The sequence below is a fragment of the Candoia aspera genome, chromosome 6, assembly GCF_035149785.1.
Source record: "Candoia aspera isolate rCanAsp1 chromosome 6, rCanAsp1.hap2, whole genome shotgun sequence".
Taxonomy (NCBI): domain Eukaryota; kingdom Metazoa; phylum Chordata; class Lepidosauria; order Squamata; family Boidae; genus Candoia; species Candoia aspera.
This window is the reverse complement of record NC_086158.1, coordinates 65,416,002-65,435,257: the sequence shown is the minus strand read 5'-3', so window position 1 is coordinate 65,435,257 and position 19,256 is coordinate 65,416,002. Positions and strand designations below refer to the sequence as shown.

The window sequence follows — 19,256 nt, the reverse complement described above, 5'->3', positions numbered from 1 at the left end:
GTTCCTTTCTTATTCATTTTAATTTTCACAAGACTACTACTTGTATCTAAGGTGAATCAAATGGGTGTGGATAGCAATTATTTTTATTTTTTTAAAGGTATATTCTTAGCTATTAAGAATTAAGAGTTACTTTTTGTAACCATTTCTTATTATCGTGAAGTACCGAGGTTTTCTCCATATCAAGCTCAAGTTCTGATGACTTAATGAATACACCTATGTACAGTAGTTTCATTGGCAACAGTATAGAAGTTGTTTGCTGTTGTCTTCTTCTGGAACAGTTTTTAAATTTCCCAGTTTAGCCTAGAGCCCTTGTGTTTCCTGGATGTCTCCCATCCACTACTAACCAGGTCCTGTCTGCTTGTTTTCCAATCCCAGACAAAACCAGCCAAGTGTTTCCACCTGTTGATTTAGGGTCAAATGCATACTCTTTTTATCAGTTTCAGGAGGAATAAAAAGCATAATAATTAATTTGACATGGATCCATGGAGGGTCAAAAGATACATGCAAATGTTTATTTGCAATGAAAATCTTACTATTATTACATAATTGCTTGTATCAAAGTGAATCATCACTGATTTTGCCAGAATGAATTCCATTCAGAAATGCATTGAATCATAAAAGGTAAGTGCTCCTCTAAAATTCTTGGTGCTGTCAGCATTCATTAAATACGTATGGTGTGTTCAACTGTACTGCTTTCTCAGTTATTGCTCATTTTCCAAATGCATATATTTAATAAGTGTAGTTGGTCGTAAATGTCTACTTGAAGGCTTAACATTTCAAATATATTTTACTAGATTTCAGACAACAGAAGACAAGCCTATGCAAAATCTATCAAATCAAATCTTAAATGTATCTTGACTTCATAAAGCTATAAATCATAAAGAAAAACAAGTTACAAAGTACAGTATTCAAAATATAAAATAAGAAATTAAAAATAATTTGCTTCTCATCAATGCACAAGATTACTAAGAAAAGTTCACAATGATTTTCCCAATTTCTTCAAAAACCTTTGAGAAAAAAGACTAATTGGGCATTGACACCAAAGATGGTAATATGCTTTCAATCCCATTTGGTTTACAATTTCATCAATATGGTCTAGAAAAGCTACAATCTATTTTAGTGGAATGCAGTGGCATCTGTGGATTACCTTACTAGTCTTTTTTTTTTTTTGGATGATGATTTGTTGAAATGAATTTAACAGAAATTTTGTGCCACAAAAAGTTCAAATCCCAAATCTTCTTCCCAGGATTTTTAGATTTTCAAGATTGTCTACCATGCTCAGTATCAGAGCTTGAAGTGGTCACTATACTATTTTCGAAATAATATCAATGGTTGTTAATTCTTGATATTCTTGATATTACAAAAAAATAAACAAGCATGATATTAGCCTTCTTGCCAGGCTCAGTAATATATCTTAATTCTTTAGCCACTTAACCCCATACTCAGGGACTTGTTGACAGCAGCAGCTCACAGAGATGGCGTAGTTATACAAGTTGCACATGGGTAGACAGGTATGCATGCTGCTTCACAGTTCAAACACTAGACCTTTCCTCCCATTTTTTCAAATCAACGGAAATTTGGCTGGCCTTGATATTGGGAGATAGCTACTCAATAACAGTTCTGCCTAACCTGAGAACTGCTGGTTCCTACCTTTTCAGCATTAGTCCTTACACATGGCAACGCCCTTCTACTATCAATCAGTCAATCAATCAAAATGAATGTTTGGCTAAATTCATATATCACCATAAGCCATGGTTTGCTTCAAAATTCACCATTGGCTGGTCCCTCACACTGTACTGAGCTATAAACAATGGTTTGCAAGCCACACTGTCTACATTAACACAAAACAGTAAGCTGCAATTATGTAAAACAGATTATGGTTTAGCACAGTTTGTGAAACCAAACTTGGTCACTGCTGCTTTCTATTTTTTCTGAATGAAGGTAAAGGTTACAGAAGATCACATATTCTGAACTTGCTCCAATGTGATAAATTCACCCTCTGCTAGAAGATACATACTTTACTTTTCAAGACCACTAGTATAATCCAATTGCTTCTGTTTTTCAAATACGTGACACTGTTCTTGTATTACCAATGATTACATCCTGAGTACAGCTAACAGCATTTTGAATTAAGCTTTTTGAACTATTAGAACACCAAACCCAAATCAAGGTTCAAGATGGTCTAAGAAAATGTTATGGTTTACAGCATAAAATATCAATGAAACTAATCTCCTTCCAATTTCCAGACAGTGATCATTTATCAGAGCCATTAACTTCAAACTTTATCCAAAAGGGATTGGAGAGGGTTGTTTCATCTTACACTGATTGAAATTGCTAGCATATAGCTTTTCCTACCTTCCTTCCTAAAGGGATTCATTTAAACACTGTTCTAAATGAGCCCATTTTCCTCATGCTAGCACTGGTTTAAAGTTAGCAGTACTGCTGCTTAAAAGAATAGAGAGATCACATGTTACTTCTCTCCAAAAAGCATCAACAAAACGTCTAAGCAGCATGACAAAATTGTACAAATATATATTACTAGACAAGGATCCAAACATTCAAAAGCTCAAGCACTGCCAATAATATCCCAAGGAAACAGAAATTAAAGCAGCTAGACAATTTCAAGTAGTGGACGCTTTTGCTAAAACAGGCAAAGATACTGAATTAACAATAAGATGGCTATAATTTGGATAGAATTCAATCAATTTCATCAGAAAACTATTATACAAAATTGAAACAGAATGAAAACATTCTTCATCCTCTGATAGTTTTATCTTAGGGCTAAGCATTTTTGTTTATTTTCTTTCTTTCTTACTAATTAGGGCTTATATGCCCAAGGATTTTGAGGCTTACATTTCCTCCTCTTGAAAAGACTTTTTTTTAAACAAAAAAAACCAGTAAAACAAAATAACTACTACAACTAAAATTACAAAAAGTTTTAGCACCCAAGGAAGACTCAAACACTAAAACACAATCCATAAAGGGGGGGGGGGGCTCACTGTTTTACTTCCCAGGCTTGCTTTAAAATTTAAGTATTAATCTGCCTGGTGCTAAACACACGTGCCACAATAAAGTTTAGCTAATGCATTAATTATACAATAACATAAATGTAATAGTCCTATATTAAGGATATATGGTGTTATATAATTGAAACAAATATAAATAACTGAAGAAACAAGTCATGTCACAGGTCAGTAAAGGAGAATACTGCTATGAGCAGAATACAAGAATAGGTCCTAACAAATCTGTTCTGAGCAGGTTATAGTTCTGTACTGTAAACTGGAAGACACGAGGGAAAAAAAGAAAAAAAAATCCGCAGCAGATAAAGGCCAAATAAAATAAAGAATTAAATAGCAAGAGGTGAAATGTCTGAAAACACCAGAATTTCTTTTTCTCCTGGTATAAAACCCAACAATGACAATTGCTAGAATTGTCACATTTGCTAGAATTGCTAGAATTCTAGACAAAATTGTCAAATGGGCGATAGAAACACCCTTTTCTATTATTTGTAAGCTCCCCATCTGAATGAATTAGAAGTAAACTATGCTACTTCTGTCAAAAAATTCTTTTTTCTTGTATTTCTGAGACAATTCAATGTTACTAAAATACGTCTCCTTTGATTTCAGGCAGGAAATTTAAAGCTACTGTCTTCAAAACAAGTAAAAGAGAATGAACAGCAACTGTTCCTTAAAACTTTCCTGCTTCAAAGTCTTTAAGGATTAGTGGCTAATTTATATCAGCCACATATTTTGTGACTATGAAATTAAATTGAGTAGACTAGGTTAATTTGACCAGATAAGAATTTGGAGACTTTTGTTTTGAAAGGAGCATTACGAAGATCCTAAACTCGATTTCATATATAATCCTGCAAACTTAACCAGCATCTTTATTCTAATTACTGGTTTCATGACTTAGAAATACAGGAGGTACTTCTCTCAAACACAGATGCACATTTGCAGTTAAATATTTAAGAAGGTCTTTTTCATGTGGCATCCTATTTATATAGATGAGAGGAAATACCTCATTTTATCATGAAATATTGAATAAGATTTTGATTTAACTGCAAAATAACCTGATCATTTTTAGGAAATAAAGTATTTGTATCATTTATCCATACAAAGCTACATTAGGACTACTCCAATATCTAACAAAGAAGGAAATTAAAATCAGGGACTAACTGAAATCTTACCTACAACGAAATCTCTAAACAAATCAGTATATATCCAAGTAATCACAGAAATGAATTTAAGAAAGACATTTCATTCCCACTAAGGTGAAACTATCACCTGCAGACAGAGGCAGGATATATCGTTTCAATTTTCTTACTTGGTTAAAAAGCAAAATAAATTTTTTCTTCCTTTTAACATGTTTCCTTTCTGAACTTTTCACTGCTGCCTTAGCAGAGAAAAGGTACTGTGATTCTGTTTGTCAAGGCAAAGAGACTACACAATTTGCCTTGAGCTGTCTCCGGCTGGTGCTACAAAAGAAGGCTTCTCTCAGTGCTGCCTGAGGTGTTCAGGCTGGACAGCTTTGGCGGATGCTGCAGGGCTCAAGTAGCCTTTGCTGAAGTCACCCAGCCTGGAAGCATTTCAGCCAGCTCTGCAGGAGAAGTTTGAGAGGGGATAAAAAGCAGCACAATGAAAGCAACATGGTCTCATCGCTCTAATAAACAAGGAGACCATGTTACTTTGTGAAGCAGTTTCGAGGGGTTACTTCATATAGACCTTCTCTGACAAGAAGTCCTCTTCAGCAAGGCCCTGCTGCAAACTGAAACTTCAGAGCCTTCACTAGAGTAGCACATACCATACTTTCCTTTATGCTTCAATATTCTCAGTATTTAAAGATGCTTACACTGGGAATGGAGTATATAAAGATTAGAATTTGATATAATTTCTTTTGATCTGAATTCATATACATTTTGCCATTGATTATGCTTTAATTTCTGATTTATTATGTAAAGTTTTTCATTTATTATGATTTTAATCATTTACATTCCAACTTCTTTGTCTGATTGCTCATTTTATTACACTGATTACTAGCTGATTACATTCGTTATATTATAATCAATTCATTTATTATGCTTTTATTGTGAAATGTATGGATAATTTAATACCATATTTTCACTGTTTTTCTATGACTTGACACCAATTTGTCTATTTTAAATTTTAAAGTTATTTTCCTTTTTAATTCATCAGTCACTCTCTATCAGCTAACCCTCCAATCTTAATTCAGTGGTCATCCTCCATCAGCTCATAGGAGGAGCTGAGAATAAAAGGAACTCTGAAGATAGATACAAGTGAGACAGATGGAAGAGATTCTGAAGAAAAATATTCAGCCATTTTTTTTAATGAAGCCAAAATTAACATAATAGAAAAAAATACAACAATTCCATACAAATAATAATAATATATATCATGGCTTTATAGTTCCTATTTTAGAAAGAATTTTTAATTTAGTCCTAGATATTATAAAATGAAAATACTGCATAAATACAAAAGTGTTATTTATTTATTAGAATGAACCAATAGTTCAATTTCATATCTCTCAAAGCAACTGAATGGGAAATTGTTTAGTATAAATCCCAATAAAATTAACCAAGCAATTAGGATTTTTCCCAAATGTTGTAAACATACTGGATCCTACAGGAAGGAACTCTAGTGGATTATGCACTTTCCTATATTGCAAAAATATTTTTGTATATTTACCAAAAAGCACTTACTATGAGTTCTGAGTCACGTCCCATTGATATGACTGTTCTGTTTACTGTCCTCAATAGCTTTTCCATAATTATCTGCACATGTCTTTGTGTTGGTCCCTAAAAGCAAAACACACACAAACACACACAAGAATTACCAAAAGCAGTTCAAGATTAAATAGCTTTATGTATGTAGCAAACAATTTTGAATCCCTTTGCTTCAGTCTCACTATGAATCAATGCTCAAAAGTACTGATTTTCTAAAGCAGTGTCCAAATATAGGAAGTCTATTAAAATTTTTCAGCTCTATGGCCATCTCTGAATGATGTAGACAGGTTAATTAAAAGGGAATTGTAGGAGAAAACAAACATTTCCAAATGTATGCCACATCTATTTAACTTTCTTTGGTTGGGATCTTCAATATATAATGTTCTTGAATAGCCAATCCTCAAAATACTTTTTTTTTCTTTTAATGTTAATAGCCATGGCCTAATAACTGATATCCCTAGGAAGGAGGCAATGGCAAACCACTTCTGAAAAAACTTGCTAAGAAAACTGCAGGGACTTGTCCAGTCTCTGAGAACTGAACGGATTAAAAAATAAATAACTGATGTATTCCATGCTAAAGCCAAGTATAAATAGTAACTACAGGCGGTACTCCTAGACTTAACTGGTGCATCTGTATCCATGAGTTGTATCCAAGATCTCTTTCATACATACAGCAAAGTGAAGCACTACTTGAAAAGAACTCCTTCATGCAGTCTGTATGAGTTGTACCTGCTAAAAAGGGAATCTCTGATTCTCACACTAGAGGAAACCATTATATAAAAACCTTCAAGACTGGAAGTGCACAGCTGCACAGACACTGATTTGAAAAGGTGGGAGGAAAATGCCTAGTAATTAAACCTGGGGACTAACATATATAGAGGACAGGATTCCAGGATGCTCTTTGATGAAAAACTTCTTTATGTAGATGACTTCCTAATTCTTTGCAATAAATCTACTTATCAAACCCTATTTTATCTGCTTGAGAATGCAGAGCAGGAAGAAAGTTTAATTGCTATAGATGGTACAAAGCCCCAGCACAGTGTTTACTTCCAAATGGTACCATACAATGATATAGAGAAGCTTCTAAAGACAGTTCAATAATTGAAACGACAACAAAAGGACAGTTGCAGATGACAGCTAAGAAATAAAAAATTGTAACTAATTTAGTCCAACTGCCAGTTACAATAATAATATTGATCTTAAAAGATTAAACAAATGCGGCTATTAGAAGAACCCTAAGGCCAATTTCACTATTCCTTACTGAAAGCTTATGAAAACTGGCAATAACACACAAACACATAGAACTCGCTTTTCACAGATGTGCACCTATAAAAACTTCTCTTTTAAAGCTGCCTCCAATTGCAATTGAATTTTGTTACAAAGGAACAACGTTTGCTATTATGGCTGTTACTTTTTTGCATGTTTGTTTGTTTTATTTTCTATCCCGCCTTTATTATTTTTATAAACAACTCAAGGGGGCGAACATACCTAATACTCCCTCCTCCTCTTTTCCCCACAACAACTCTAGAAAAGAGGAGTAGGAAGGAGTATTAGGTATGTTCGCTGCCTTGAGTTATTTATAAAAATAATAAAGGCGGGATAGAAAATAAATAAATAAATGAAAGAATGAAAGCAAGCAAGCAAGCAAAAAATGTAACAGGCATAATAGCAAACTTTGTTCCTTTGTAACAAAATTCAATTGCAATTGAAGGCAGCTTTAAAAGAGAAGTTTTTATATAATTTGTGTGTGTGTGTGTAAGCAAAAATTACCAAAAGAAAAGTGTCAGTATTTGGAAGGAATTTATTTTCCTATTTAAGAAAGGATGAATTGGTTTCATTGTCTTTATCATCAGTGCTTGTTAATAGTTTCTTTGCTTCCTGACCCTCATAATTAATTTTTTCACCAATAAATATTCTCTTCCATTTCCCAATAATTCCTTAGGAAATGGACTTTTGTCACCATTCAAAAATGAGTTCTCTCAGTTCAGCCTATCCATCTCTTCCTTACTCTGCCTTCTCAGCAGGTCTGCTGGCACCTTCCTAAGCAAAAGTCTTCAACTTTGCTAATCTCAGCAGGTAAAGAAACTAGAAGATAATTGCTTGCGCCCCAAGGTGCATGGCAACCAACTTTGTTTTTTCATAAATATTAAGTCCTGCACCAGTGGATTGTATTACCAATCAAAATCACATTTAGTAAAGACTGCAGGAAAGTTTAAAACACAGGACACTGTTATACTGTGTATCTTGCATGCTAAAAGCTACATTTAAGGTAAGAGTTCACTTGCTTAATCCTTAAGGAATACCAAGCCCTTTCAGTGCATAAAAGAAACTTGGTCAAACAAGCATAAGAGCTTCCTCATGCTGATAAAGTTACATACTGAGATTTAGGAACAATATAGTGCAATAATAAATTCAGTTACTGACAGCTACACAAAAGAATAGCTAAGCTGAGTGTGTTGAATTCACACTTTTTGGTATGACGCAATAGTGCCTTTTAAAGTATCTGCTTAATAAGACCCATGCCGAGAGGCTCAACAGATAGTATCTTATTTCTTAAACAACTTCTCTCATTTTTATACAATAGCACAACTGGTGAACTCAGTGTCTTTATCATTCAATCTCAGGGTCATAATTTTCAGATTTGGCCAACAGTCTGAGTGGCAGCAGCTATCATAATTATTCTTTAGTGGGAAATTTTAGGAAAAGGGGACTGCCAGGAAGCTTTAAAATTATCCCTTCTCCCAATCTGTGACATCTGGGAAAGCTCCTGTGTTATGTATTAGTAACAAAAGGACAACCATACCTAGACTATTGTGTAGTTCTCAGAGAACCATTCTCTGTTTATTCCTTTTAGTGAGATAGTCATATGATATGCATTGTTTTAAAAAGGTAAAACAATTTTGGGGTTTGATATGTATTTTAAATTCACAGGTTAATAATTCATACTGTCCTACAAACATACAAGATTTATCCATGGCTAAGAAGGTTTGTTTGTGTTTTTCAAAGACAAGCCATTTTCAAGGCCAAACTAAAAAAGCAATGGACTTCCCATGGTGATAAAACTTTAAAATAAAACTTGTCAGTGCTCTCTCACACACATACTTTAAACAAACATCTATGCTTATAAATACAATTAAAAGCCATTTTCAAAAGACTATGGCATGAAAACCCAAAGTCCTCCTTGTAGAACAGCACATGGATGGATGGATGGATGGATGGATGGATGGATGGATGGATGGATACAGCAGCACTCACAAGGCCACACTGCATAATTTTCTATTCCTGTTCTCACTGCAACTAGGAATGTTGTTAAGAAACCTCTTAATTCCTAGACAGTAGCTTTATTTTAATTTGTTTGTTTTTCAATTTGTATGGCAGCCCATCTCATCTAAGCAACTCTGGGTAGCTCTGGGCTTATTAAGTAAGTTCCCATTGAGTTTTCCTCGTATTTCTCTTAGGAATCTAAGTATGTCAGGAAATGCAATCTGAAGCAGCAAAAACCAACCAGCCCTTAAACTGAATAATAAAAAAATGTAGTTATCTATACGAATCTAGTCCATGGATAAAGGAGTATGGATAAGGTGCTAAAGCTCAGTCTCTGCTGAACTACTGAAACAGAGACTACACTTTTATCACAGCATCCCTACTGAATGGTATAGACCATCTGAAATGTGGTGCTTAACTGCAGCCAAGAGAAAGCTTGAGGTTCATTCTTTACCAACTATCACATCTGCAAAGAGAAATAAAGTGCTTGCATTCCAGTAGTTCTGGATCTTCAAGTTCCTAAGCAAACTTTATATTTAATTATAAATTTAATTTATATTAACTTTATATTAGATTAGGTATAAATGACATATCAAATACATGCCATAATACCAACTTTTCACCTTTTCCATTCAAAGCAGAACTCTAGGTGAATGGCATTATTAGAAAAACAAATGCTCCATTTTTTAAACCTCAGTTTTATTCATAGCAGTTTCAAAAATTCAAAATGTCAGAATTAAATATATACAATGGTTACTAACCACATCTTTCCTATATAGAACTTCAAGAATATTACTGAGCAATCGGCAACAGGCATCCAGGTCTTCTTGCCTTTCCAAATGATACTTCAGCTGATCCGTCATCATTGGCAGCAAGATCTCCCTACAGTCTACATATCAGGGAAAGGGGTGGGAAAGGAAATAGAATCAAGCAATATCTGTGAAATTGCTTCATTTATGACAAAATTTCAAAATAAAAGTGTCTCAAAATCTATAAAAATAACAAAGTCAAAGTTCAAAGTCACATTTCTAAAAATAGCAAATTGGTTTTACTAATATATTATCTACAGTGTTTCTAATATCCAAATATATCCATGTAGTCTTTTATTTATTATATATCTCTAAGAACATCTAAAACATAGTAAATAGCATATAGGTGATCACTCAACCAAAGAGATATATTTGCCTTTTTGAAACTTGTTGAGTAAATTACACCAAATATATCTAAGTATATTATTGTTGTTGTTGCTGTTGTTGTTGTTTATGGCTGCCTACTTCAGAAGACTCTGGCGGCATCAGACTGTGCAATTAAAACATTTAAAAAAAACAAAATATAGCAGCCTGATCTAAAAAACAACCATAACACTCAAAAAGCACAACAGAGGCTCCACAAACACACTCACCCCAGGCCTAGGAACAAAACTAGATCTTAAGGGCCTTCTAGGGGAATTTTTTTTCATAGACTGCTCAAAGTTGTTCCCATCAAATATAGTGTGAGATACAATAATATTAATACTTATAAAAGATATAATACACTAAGACAAACTAGTGCTTCCTTATAACTGTGATTGGTCAAGGGTCATGAGTGCACTGATTCATTTGAAGGGCTCCACCTTTGCTGAAACCCCAACAGCTGAGCATGTGGTAGGAAGGATGTCCTCACTGCACATGCTCTTAGTGAATACTCCTATTTTCCTTTCAGTGCTAAATGGTCTTGTACAGCAGTCCTGAAACCTAGGAATACATACTTAAGCCTTGCCCATCTGGCTTATTTGAGATAACTGAGGGAGGATGTCTGGGTAGATCCAGGAAGTGGTGGACACAGTTTTGCATACTGGAATCTTTAGAATAAATAAAGATTAAAAAATAAAAAATAAAACCTGATTTGAATCTAGAGGTTTATAGTAACTAACACTTATTCATTAGTACCCAATTTCTGGGCAAGATATAAAGGAGAGGGCACTGTCTGTCCAGCTCCAGACATTTCTGGAATTATTTTGACCCAATGCTATCTAAATTCAGCCCTGATTTTGGGACTGAATTAGCCTTGGTCATTCTGATGGACTACCTCCTTGGGGGCAGGAGGAGACAGGGAGTATGACTGTTGATTTTTCATGACCTTGCAGTGGCTTTTGATACCATTCATCAGACTATACTTCTAAACAATCTCCCTTCAGTAAGGGTTGGGACCACTATTCTATGGTGATTCCACTCTTATTTGAAGGGATGGCTTCAGAAAGTAGTACTGAGTGGGCCTCATCAGCTTGACAGTTACACTGCAGAGTGCCACAGGGCACCACCTTGTTCTCAGTACATATGAGACCATTAGAGTCAATATGGTAATGAACCCTATTCTCCACCATAACATTTGAATCAAGAGATAGTACATATTCTAAACTGATACCTAGATGCAGTAATTCATTGGATCATATTAAAATGAATGCCTTATAGCTGGGAAATCTCCAGGTAATGGAATTGGACAGTTTGCATACTCTAAATGGGCTTGTACTCTTCACAGAAGGAACTACATAGTTTAGGAATGACTTTCATAGTCATTGTCACTTATATGACCTATGTTTTGGCTTATTGGGCTTATATATCTATGGAAGAATAGAGGCATAAAGACAAAAGCAGCTTTTTTGTGTACTGGGAAACAGATTGACTCCATTTGTGTCTGGAGACAAAAACTTTGAGAAAACATGTTGAACCTGAGTATTACAAACCTAACTCATTATGAATGAGTCTACATTCAGAAAGCCAAGCTTTCTCCAAGAATCTCCATTAGCAGATGGAGAACTGGCATACTGAGATGCCATTTCAACAACTTAATACAGCTGAGCCAAGTAACTAGAGACTCCTATAAATGTTCCACCTTTATTAACTAAGAGTTCACTCCACCCTGTTGAGAATCCTGGAGTGTGTCTTTTAGTGCTTACTCAGATAAGATTGTTTTTGTTGTTGTTTGTTTAGTCGCTTCCGACTCTTCGTGACCTCATGGACCAGCCCACGCCAGAGCTTCCTGTCGGTCGTCAACACCCCCAGCTCCCCCAGGGACGAGTCCGTCACCTCTAGAATATCATCCAACCACCTTGCCCTTGGTCGGCCCCTCTTCCTTTTGCCCTCCACTCTCCCTAGCATCAGCATCTTCTCCAGGGTGTCCTGTCTTATTATGTGGCGAAAGTATTTCAGTTTGGCCTTTAATATCATTCCCGCAAGTGAGCAGTCTGGCTTTATTTCCTGGAGTATGGACTGGTTTGATCTTCTTGCAGTCCAAGGCACTCTCAGAATTTTCCTCCAACACCACAGTTCCAAAGCATCCATCTTCCTTCTCTCAGCCTTCCTTATGGTCCAGCTCTCGCAGCCATGTTACTACGGGGAACATCATTGCTTTAACTATGCGGACCTCTGTTGCCAGTGTGATGTCTCTGCTCTAAACTATTTTATCGAGATTGGTCATTGCTCTTCTCCCAAGGATTAAGCGTCTTCTGATTTCCTGACTGCAGTCAGCATCTGCAGTAATCTTCGCACCTAGGAATACAAAGTCTTTCACTGCTTCTACATTTTCTCCCTCTATTTGCCAGTTATCAATCAAGCTGGTTGCCATAATCTTGGTTTTTTTGAGGTTTAGCTGCAAGCCAGATTTTGCATTTTCTTCTTTCACCTTCATCATAAGGCTCCTCAGTTCCTCTTCGCTTTCAGCCATCAAAGTGGTATCATCTGCATATCTGAGATTGTTAATGTTTCTTCCAGCGATTTTAACTCCAGCCTTCAATTCCTCAAGCCCAGCATGTCGCATGATGTGTTCTGTGTACAAGTTGAATAGGTAGGGTGAGAGTATAGAGCCCTGCCGTACTCCTTTCCCAATCTTAAACCACTCTGTTGTTCTGTGGTCTGTTCTTACTGTTGCTATTTGGTCGTTATACAGATTCTTCAGGAGGCAGACAAGATGACTTGGTATCCCCAAAGCACTAAGAACTTGCCACAATTTGTTATGGTCCGCACAGTCAAAGGCTTTAGAATAGTCAATAAAACAGAAATAGATGTTTTTCTGAAACTCCCTGACTTTTTCCATTATCCGCAGATATTGGCAATTTGGTCCCTAGTTCCTCCGCCTTTTGTAAACCCAGCTTGTACATCTGGCAATTCGCGCTCCATGAATTGCTGAAGTCTACCTTGCAGGATCTTGAGCATTACCTTACTGGCATGTGAAATGAGTGCCACTGTTCGATAGTTTGAACATTCTTTAGTGTTTCCCTTTTTTGGTATGGGGATATAAGTTGATTTCTTCCAGTCTGATGGCCATTCTTGTGTTTTCCAAATGTGCTGGCATATAGCATGCATTACTTTGACAGCATCATCTTGCAAGATTTTGAACGGTTCAGCTGGGATGCCGTCATCTCCTGCTGCCTTGTTATTAGCAATGCTTCTTAAGGCTCATTCAACCTCACTCTTCAGGATGTCTGGCTCTAGCTCACTGACCACACCGTCAAAGCTATCCCCGATATTGTTATCCTTCCTATGCAGGTCTTCCGTATATTCTTGCCACCTTTTCTTGATCTCTTCTTCTGTTAGGTCCTTGCCATCTTTTTGATCATACCCATTTTTGCCTGGAATTTACCTCCAATGTTTCTAATTTTCTGGAAGAGATCTCTTGTCCTTCCTATTCTATTGTCTTCTTCCACTTCCACGCATTGCTTGTTTAAAAATAATTCCTTATCTCTTCTGGCTAACCTCTGGAATTTTGCATTTAATTGGGCATATCTCCCCCTATCACTTTTGCCTTTTGCTTTCCTTCTTTCTTGGGCTACTTCTAGTGTCTCAGCAGACAGCCATTTTGCCTTCTTGGTTTTCTTTCTTTGGGATGTATTTTGTTGCCGCCTCCTGAACAATGTTGCGAACTTCTGTCCAGAGTTCTTCCAGGACCCTATCTACTAAGGCCAGTCCCTTAAATCTATTCTTCACCTCCACTGCATATTCCTTAGGAATATTAGTGAGCTCATATCTAGCTGATCTGTGGGTCTTCCTTAATCTCTTTAGTCTGATCCTAAATTGTGCAAGAAGAAGTTCGTGATCTGAACTACAGTCAGCTCCAGGTCTTGTTTTTACCGACTGTATAGATGTCCGCCACCTTTGGCTGCAAAGGATGTAGTCAATCTGATTTCGGTGTTGTCCATCTGGTGAAGTCCATGTATAAAGCTGTCTCTTAGGTTGTTGGAAGAGAGTGTTTGTTATGCAGAGTGAGTTGTCTTGGCAAAATTCTATCAGCCTATGACCTGCTTCGTTTTGTTCTCCCAGGCCATGCTTACCTGTAATTCCAGGTGTCATTTGACTGCCCACCTTAGCATTACAGTCTCCCGTGATAAAAATAACATCTCTTTTAGGTGTGTTGTCCAGTAGGTGCTGCAGTTCCTCACAGAACTGCTCTACTTCAGCTTCTTCAGCATCTGTGGTTGGGGCATATATTTGGATCACTGTGATGCTAGATGGCTTGCCCTGAATTCGGATTGAGATCATTCTATCGTTTTTTGGATTGTATCCAAGCACTGCTTTAGCCACGTTACTATTGATTATGAAGGCTACTCCATTTCTTCTGTGGTCCTCTTGTCCACAGTAGTAGATCTGGTGGTTATTTGATGTGAAGTGGCCCATTCCAGTCCACTTCAGTTCACTGATGCCCAAAATGTCTATCTTTAATCTTGACATCTCACCAATAACCACATCCAATTTGCCCTGGCTCATAGATCTTACATTCCAGGTTCCAACGTTGTGTTGATCCCTAGAACATCGGATTCGCCGTTCACCACCAGCACTGTCGGCCGCTAGCCGTCCTTTCGGCTTTGAGCTAGCTGCGTCATCACGTCTGGGGCTAGTTGAACTCATCCTCTGTTCCTCCCCAGTAGCATTTTGACCATCTTCCGACCTGGGAGTCTCATCTTCCGATGGTATACCAACATATCTCTGGTTGTACTGATCCATTTAGTTTTCACGGCAAGAATACTGGGGTGGGTTGCCATTACCTTCCCCAGGGATCACATTTAGTCTGACCTCTCTGTCATGACCTTCCCATCTTGGGTGGCCCTTCACGGTTTAGCTCATGGCATCATTGAGGTGCTCAAGCTCCAGCACCATGACAAGGTAACAACCCTTTCCTGAAGAAGCTTGTTTAGAAACACTATTTATTTTTATCAGTATATGCTTTCCCTTCAATTTTTCACTGCCAAAAAAAAATTGGATTAAGCTCCAGAAAACTGACATCTGTCTTGAACAACATGATGCCACAAATTTCTTTCTTGGCATCCAAGCAAATTCTAAACATAGCCTTTGGCCATTGTCTCCCACAAATTCCAATAACCCTCCGTGGCTTTGGCATCAGATTAAAGTGAACGGGTCTTATTTGAGATTCTTGATGTTCCAGATCATTTGGATCTGAAATTTCCTTGAAATATTTCAGAGTGTATCAGTTAGATTGAAAGGACTGCAAAACCTTCCAGTTTTGTTTGCCCTTAGAAAAAGAATTTTGTTATACACTTCAACGAAGACAACATGAGAATATTTCCCAAAAAACTTTATTCCCATAAAAGGAACTGATTCAAAACAAGCTTGTATACCTGTATCCTCATGCTAACTGTATGCTAGAAATTTCTCCTAGCTTCCAAGTTTGTTGCCATAACAGCATGGCTCAGAAGCAAAGAATCTGCCAGAAGAGCAGCTGTTCAGGAAATGTTCTTCTACATCCTTTTTCAGTTTAGGGATATTATCTATGCCTGCCATTTCCTCTGCTCACACAGAGGTTGCTCTAACGAAAAATTTGTAGCTGCTGTGTGAAAAGTGGGCAATGAAGCTTTGAATTGCCTGTGAAGGACCATTTTTGTTCTCTTGCTGGCTGTGAAGTATGTGAGGGTTGCAATAGGTGCATCAACCAAAGGAACATTTAATTGTTCCATTATATTAGTGGGAAGAGAATTCCTGTATCTCAGTCTATAACACTGCTTGATTCTGGCTGGAGTTGCCCATTCCTTCTTCCATATATTCCTGAACACATTTGGAAAATGAACTGCCAAGGTTTTGGTTGATCTTTTGGAAAAAAAAACTGTCTAGGCACCCATGGAAGACAGCACAAGATCTTCCTCTCTGCTGCCTGTTATGCAGATCAGCTGGAAGAAGTACACAATACTATTTTAAATAGAAGAGAAAAGAAGAATTCTGAAAAAAATAGGTGTCCCTTGTAATTGGGGGCTTCTAGCTCCTGCGAAGAAAGTTCTGTTTCCTCAAAAATCTCAGGATTGGGGGGCAAAAATTCTGAACCACTAAGAGATGTTTACAATTCCCCATTGGTAGTCTTGTTGCTATTAACTCTCCTGGGTTTTTTCCTAAGTGGTGAGGAATCTCCTAGGCTTCCTAAAGATCAGGAAGAGAAAGAAGGTGGCATCCTGGGAGACCTGAATCAGAGGACATTGTTATTGGCACCCAAGCAGCCCCACAAAAAGGCATCTCAGTAGACAGTAGCCTAGACTATGAAGCAAAGGTGACTGCAAAAGAGTCTAGAGTTATAATTGCATACACTTACAAGAATGCTTATAATTAAGGAAATTTGATTCTGTATGCCTGTATGATAAGCCTCTGGCTGAATGTAAGAGTAGACTTTGCATTTCCTGCCCAAGCAAAAAATGTGAACAACCATCAATAGGTTGTAATTTTTCTCTACAGCATCTGCTTTTCCTACTAAAGAACAAAAGTAAATTAAACAATGAAAATAAATCAAAGAAAAGAAGGCAAACAAAAAAGGCCTTTATTGCTAACAAAAAACATGAAAATATTCCCAAAAATATGACTGATAAAATGGTAAAAAAGGAACTGGGGTGAGAGTGTATACATACACAATGAAAGCATACTTCCTGCAAATAATCTCAGTTAACTTACAGACACTTCCCAATGGGGTTATTTTATTTATTTCTTTATTCAATCAATGCATATAGTTGCTTTATTCAGCACATAATTCAGGGCAGTATATATTATCAACAGCAGTAATAAATAAAAACTACATAATAAAACACAAATAAAAATCATAATCAAAAACAATAACATACAAACATAAGTGGTGGGGAAAAACTCATCCAATGGGTCATACAACTCCAGATCCAATGCCTGAAACCAGGGGATCCTCTGGGATCCAGAAACAGAAAATGACTGTGCAGACACAATCCAGACTAAGGCCATTGCCATCCCCTCATTCCAAGTAGTGAAACTGCACCAGATCTTTGGGATTTCTACCAAGTGCTGCCTAAAACACAGCCAAATCCATCAAGGCACCTGGGGCAAACAGACAAATCGGTCTCACCTCCCTGCAGATGGGGAGCAGTAGGGAGAACTCCAAAGCAATCAAAGAATGGTATGTCCATGATAAGGGTTAAACAGAAACATCCCCAAACTCCAGAACATATCACCACTGCCCTGAGACAAAAACACAATCCAATGTGTGTATGTGTGTGTCTCTCTCTCTCACACACCCCTTCCCCATGTGTCAGGACCCCAATGACTTGAGACTCTAGAGTCAGCATCCAAGATTTGCAGATTGAAGTATCATAAGCCTGAGAAACTTTATTGCCAGGCTGGCAACCAAATCAAGCAGCTCAATCAGGGATGCCATTTTGCAGCAGAGAACTCCATACAGAAGTTGCAATCCCACCTGTTCCCTAAAGCCAACCTCTAAAATAAGGTCCTACATCTTGTTATCTGCAGCCCAGTGCCTCTGGAAGTTGCAAGAATCTCCCAGATAACAATAGCCATTTCCCTACCCCTGCCCTGGGAGTGTGGCTGATGCCACACTCAAAACCTGGGTGTTGGGGGATGGGGGGGCGGGGGTTGGAGCACATTTCCAAAAGGGGAAGCCTCCTTTCCATGTCCACCCAGGTTTCAGTAATTCAAGCTAGATCAGCCCTCTCTTGCAGAATAAGATCTTAAATGAGGAGAGCTTTATTACAAGCTGACCTGGCATTTAGCAGCAGCAACCTTAGACCAAGGCCACCAAGAATCCAATGACCAGATCTTAGAGTTGAGAACAAGGGGTTAGAAGGTGTACATTATAATATTTAAATTATAAAAATATTTATACCATTCAAGATCTTCTTCAACTAGCCATATTAATAGTGCCCTCTTGAAAAAGTGGTCCATGTTGGCATGTTGAGGATTTTTAAAAAGCTCCAATATTTCTCTATTAAAACCAATTAAGGAAAAAAAGGAATAATGCAGCCACCAATATATCTTGAGTAGAGTCAGAACAGATTCATGAACAAATTCAGTAGGATGATAAAAATTGTGAATCTAGTTAGGACTCTCCCATTATTTATATCTTATTTTTGAACTTGAAAATCACTTTGAGTTGGAACTAAAGGTGTTCTTCTACTAGACAACCTCCTCCAACTACATATTCTAGATTCTGAAACATGGTAGGATTCCATGGTAAGATTTAGTTATTCAGTGTGTGAAACAATATGCTGGCCAATCAAATCAAGCTATGACTTGTGAAGCCTAACAATGAGGTCATCTATAAGTCGAGTGAATAAAATATATGTCTAATTATTACAAGGACATTCTTGGGTGAAGTTACAGTATTTCTAATAAGGTCAAATCAGTCTCTCTTAATAACAACTACCAGCTGGTAACTAATTCACCGCATTTGCATATTTAGGCTAGTATTAGAGGTGCCCCCCCCCTTGTTTGTACAAGCAAGATATTGCATTATTTCACCAATATAAGTCTGAATTACTCTAATAAGAATGCAAGAAGCAATTAGGAACTAGAGATGTAAACACATTATTAAAATAGGAAACATTATCATGGTAGTCCTTTCAAAATAATTCCAGGAAACATTCACTGTGAAACAGAAAGCATGCTTTCCTCTGGTCAGTATAAGCTTCTTGAAGGGATGTATTTTTACCAAGACATACATACCATAACATTTGAAGTTGATGTTGGATGGGATATTTGCAGTTTATACACCTTTCAACTTCAAAGATGCCTATTTATCAGTCTGATTTTGGTTGCCAACTTTACTTGATTTATTTTTTCGAATATTATGACTTCACTTTTCCACAAAGACCATAGCAAACAAAGGAATTAATATTTTGTACAATATTAATTAACAGATCCTTTGTTCACTTTTGACCTTGTGTAAAACCAATCAAGCATGAAATCGTGAATTACTTAGGATGAGTTAGCCAAATTTGCTCAGTGATGATTTAAGGATGTCA

General features: G+C 37.0%; 1 protein-coding gene across 4 annotated transcripts in view; it reads right to left on the bottom strand.

The window, feature by feature from the left end:
• The window catches only part of DOCK1 (dedicator of cytokinesis 1), a 489,239-nt gene that overhangs the window by 321,792 nt on the left and 148,191 nt on the right, over nt 1-19,256 (bottom strand). For all 4 annotated transcript variants that reach the window (XM_063307343.1, XM_063307344.1, XM_063307341.1 and 1 more), the window contains exons 26-27: nt 9,769-9,896; nt 5,720-5,815 (exon numbers count right to left, since the gene is read on the bottom strand). In XM_063307343.1, coding sequence (XP_063163413.1) covers nt 5,720-5,815; nt 9,769-9,896 — 224 coding nt within the window. The remainder of the gene's footprint in view (nt 1-5,719; nt 5,816-9,768; nt 9,897-19,256) is intronic.